The 4093-nt window shown below is 64.9% G+C and overlaps 1 protein-coding gene across 1 annotated transcript in view; it reads right to left on the reverse strand.

Moving 5' to 3' along the window:
• The window catches only part of SEMA4B (semaphorin 4B), a 4165-nt gene extending 1957 nt beyond the window's left edge, over positions 1 to 2208 (reverse strand). Inside the window, exons 1-8 of the mRNA XM_029958757.1 lie at positions 2014 to 2208; positions 1723 to 1785; positions 1506 to 1604; positions 1282 to 1393; positions 917 to 1033; positions 659 to 816; positions 284 to 465; positions 9 to 185 (exon numbers count right to left, since the gene is read on the reverse strand). Of these exons, the coding sequence (XP_029814617.1) occupies positions 9 to 185; positions 284 to 465; positions 659 to 816; positions 917 to 1033; positions 1282 to 1393; positions 1506 to 1604; positions 1723 to 1785; positions 2014 to 2208 (1103 nt within the window). The remainder of the gene's footprint in view (positions 1 to 8; positions 186 to 283; positions 466 to 658; positions 817 to 916; positions 1034 to 1281; positions 1394 to 1505; positions 1605 to 1722; positions 1786 to 2013) is intronic.
• Between the last annotated feature and the right edge of the window lie 1885 nt (positions 2209 to 4093).

Consider the following 4093-nt stretch of genomic DNA (forward strand, 5'->3'; position numbering starts at 1 on the left):
CGTCCTGCGCTTGGGCAGGCGCCAAGGGGGCACCTACTGTGCCTGGCCGGGGCTCTGGCACCGGGCCAGTGTCCGTGTACCACTGCTGCGTCTCACGGTTCACCTCCTTGTAGAGCCCGCCGAAGGCACGCTGCACACTGCGCATGGGGAAGGCACAGACAGCCGAGCCCAGCCCCCCCTTGTTCCTGGTGGGGAGAGGCAGAGCCCGTGGCAAGATCAGGCCTCTGCCTCTGCTGAACCCCCTGCACTGCCCCCCGCAGTGGCCCAGATCCCTGTCACTCACCATTGTGAGGTGAAAACCCCATAGAAGAGCGTGTCCCTCCAGCGCAGCTCACCCGGAGTGAGCACGAAGATGTCCTGCAGCACATTGAAGGGGAACCCGTCCTCGGGGTGTGAGCAGAGCAGCTGAGCTTTCAGGAAGGTCGTCCACCGCCGCTGCAGCACGCGCTCCCCGCCCTGGTCCCCCTGTGTGGCACAGCGGGTCAGGGCGTGACACCACAGCTGTGCCCCCGGGGAGCCTCAGGGGCTGGGTGAGTGGAGTAGGGGTCCAGGCACCGAGGGCTGGAAATGTGCAGGGTGCTCCCACATACCCCCCACCCCAACAGTGAGTCATATCCCAGGCACAGTCCCCCACGCATCCCCACTGCTCTGTGCCCACCTTGCACACACGTGCGATGCGGGAGACAATGGTGTTCTCAAAGTAGTCAAACTCCTTTCCAGTCTCACTGAAGAAGAAGTAGACCTTGTCGTCGTCGCCCTCAGGGTTGCCGGCAGGGAGGCTCTCGCGCAGGTAGGCTGAGCCCACGAACACTGGGTCTGGGGACACAGGGACCCTTAGCACTACTGGCCCGATCCCCAGCTTCCCACGCTCTGGGGGACAAGGACCTTGACCAATAGTGCCAGCCCCAGTGCTCACCCTGCAGCCAGTTGAGGGAATTTTCGGTCTTGAGGGCAATGCGGTTCTCCTGGCTGCGGGAGATGGTTGGCTCATTGCCCTGGAAGTTGCTGACAGTCCCGGCATAGAGTTCTCCATCTACCAAAGACATGCTCCTGCTGAGACCCAGCACATGCCATTGGCATGGCCCTGCTCCCCACCAGGGTCCATGACAGCCTGGCCCTGGCTCAGCTTGGTGGGGCAGATGCAGGGAGGGTGAGACACAGGGAGGAGGGCGAGGGTCGCAGAGCACTGCAGGGAGGGTAAGGGTGCCAGGGTGGCACAGGGAGGGCAAGGGTCCTGAGGCAGCACAGGGAGAGCGAGAGTTCCAGGGCACTGTGCCTTACCGACCATGACAGCCGTGGAGCGGTACTCGGGGTCGAAGGGGCAGCGTCCCTTCCCATCCTCCAGCAGCACCTTCCCTGACACATCCCGCTCCAGGCTGAAGTGCTGCATGTTCTGCAACAGGACAAGGCTGTGAGCTGGCAGAGCTCACCCCACTGCCCAGGACCCTGTTGAAGGGCCCCATCAGCGTGGGGGGACCTGACTGGGGCCCTGCTCCTGTACTCACAATGTAGGTGCAGGCTGGGCTGAAGGCACAGGTCCCACAGGTGTACAGGTGGGTGCTGTTCAGCCGCAGCAGCAGCTTGATGTAGTTGTGACAGTCCCTCTGCAGGGGTCAGAGGAGCCGGCTCAGCCCTCGGCTCAGCCCTCCCACCCGCATCCACCCTGCACGGGCACTGCCCACTCTACCGCAGCCCCTGACAGCCACTGGTAGTGGGGCTCACCTGGGGGTCCTTGCCCTTGAACACACACTGCCTCTTCTTCTCCTCATCCGCACTCCATAGCAACTGTGGAGAGGGGACAGTCACTGGGAGCCCCTTGTCTCTGCCTGGTCCACCCACACCTTCCTTGGTCTCATCCCCAGCACCCATGTCCTCCCCACACCAACCATCCTGCTCCTGAATACAGCAGCTCACTCAGACCCAAAATGCTGGTGGGGAGGGCAGCTCCTGCACTCCAGCTGGCTAGGTGCCCCCTCCCTCCCTGCGGGCAGCCCATCCCATCCCTAAGCTCACCCTTCGAGCCGGGGCACCGGGCTGGAAGTGGCTGGTGTTAAGGGCGAGAAGCAGCTCCCGTGCCCCCAGGTAGAGGGTCCTGCCATCCGGACTCAGCAGCAGGGCCGTGTAGTTGGACACGCCGGGTGCCTCAAACCGCTGCACCACCCGCTCGGCTGAGTCTGTTGGGAGGACAGTGACTGGCATCAGCCTCATATGGGCACCTGACCCCCAAGACTCCTCACCACGGCCCATCTGCTCAGCACCTCGGCCGTGCCATCCACCCAGAGCAACCAGGGTTGGATCTGGCCTATGCTGCCAGACATGTGTGGCACCACACACATTGCGGTGAACTGTGCACGGCCACAATAGTGCCCGAGGGCAGCCATGAGGCATTGCTGTGTCCAGGCCCTGGGGATGCTGCAGCAGCCCTGCCCAGCACTGGGGCAGCTGCCCAGCTGCACACAGCCCCAGGGCTCAGCCCTGTGGCGCAGGAGGCTCAGCCCAGCCTGGGCCCACGGGGTCCCCAACATCGCAGCAGGGAGAGCATCAGAGAGATCAGAGAGCTCAGCCTGTGCTGGACTCAGGGCTCAGCCCGGTGCTGCCCACCCTGGCCCTTGGGGCTCAGCCTGTGCCGGACACGGGGCAGTGGCTGTGCTGAGTCAGGGAGTGCCCGTCCCGTCCTGTCCCGCGTGGGTGGCCTGGCCCCGGAAACCCTTCCTCTCCTGCTGCTGCTCTGAATCAGATGGGCCTGGCTGTGTCAGCGAGACACGTTGGGCTGACTCATACTGCCAACTTCCCTGACCTCTGACACCCTGGGAACTCCCCGACCTCCCCCGACCCCCTGCCTGCTCCCAGAGCCCCACCAGGATAGCCCTGGGGCTCCTGCCAGTCCCTGCCAGGTAAGAGCCAGTATGAGCCCTTGAGGACCTGTGAGGCAACAGTGCTGAGGGGCAGGACCCTGTTGCTCTCCCCCCCATCGCTCCACACACCTCAAATGCCTCTGAATGGGGCAGCATCTCCCCCTACCCTGCAAGACTCAGTTGGCCCCTGCCCCAGCACCCACTCCAGTTCTCCCACAGTGGTGCAGAGAGAGGGAAGTCAATGCCCCAGGGCATCCTCCGCAAGGGGTCCTGCACCCCAGTGCTGGGACGATGCCACCTGTGGTGGGCACGGCAGCAGAGGGGCAGCAGGGCCCCTGCGCCCTGCAGAGCTGTCCTGACATGGGGAGCTGCTGGTGCGGCTGCCAGGGACCTGTCAGGACACGACCTGCTTCTTCCAGACAAACCTGCTGCAGGCACATCCAGCGCTCCCAGGGGAGCAGCTCCCAGCTCCTCCCTCCCACTAACTGCAGCCCCACGCAGCCATGCTCCGCGGGAGCCACCACTGGGCACACACCGGTCACTGGCCCATGCCTCCTGCCCAGCTCCTCTTGCAGCGCTGGGGTCCAGCTGGGACCCTCAGGCACTGCCTGTGGCTGCAGCCCCATAGCCTCTCAGGTGGGCAGAACCAGTCTGTGCAGGCAGGGCTGGGCAGCACAGCACAGCACAGCACGACACCTAGCTGGCCATCGTGCTGGCTTCCAGCCTCCCGTCCAGCTCGGCGGGTCCCACATCTGCTGGTGCCACCATGGCCATGGCCAGTGGTCACGGGAGCATGTGGTGGGGCCACGTCCACACCAGCGAGCCACAGCGTGCTGAGCCAGGGAGTGCTCCCAGCTGCCCAAACCACGGCACCCTCCCAGGCCCTGCCCAGCACAGGATGGGATGGGCTCCACTGGCCGGGAGCAGCTGGATCCAGCCACCTTCTCCTGGCAGTGCAGCCAGTCTGGACACCCAGGGGCAGCCCCCCCGTCCCAACACAGCTGCCAAGGCTGAGCCCAAGGAGCGTGCCCCACTGCTATCCCACCCTGTGCCAGCTGCTGGGGGGCTCTGCAGGGCAGGAGGGGGCTGCAGCCATGCTCCCCACTTGTGAGGGCTCTGCCTAGCTGAGCACCCTCCCAGATGTCCTTCCTCAGCCCTCAGTGCTCTGGGGCCATGCGGCTGACGGGGGCCTTCAGTGGGACCCGGAGAGCTCCAGGACCATGGTTACAGGGACAGGA

Source organism: Manacus vitellinus, unplaced genomic scaffold (genome assembly GCF_001715985.3).
Source record: "Manacus vitellinus isolate BGI_N305 unplaced genomic scaffold, ASM171598v3 scaffold_16_pilon, whole genome shotgun sequence".
In the NCBI taxonomy this organism is placed as follows: domain Eukaryota; kingdom Metazoa; phylum Chordata; class Aves; order Passeriformes; family Pipridae; genus Manacus; species Manacus vitellinus.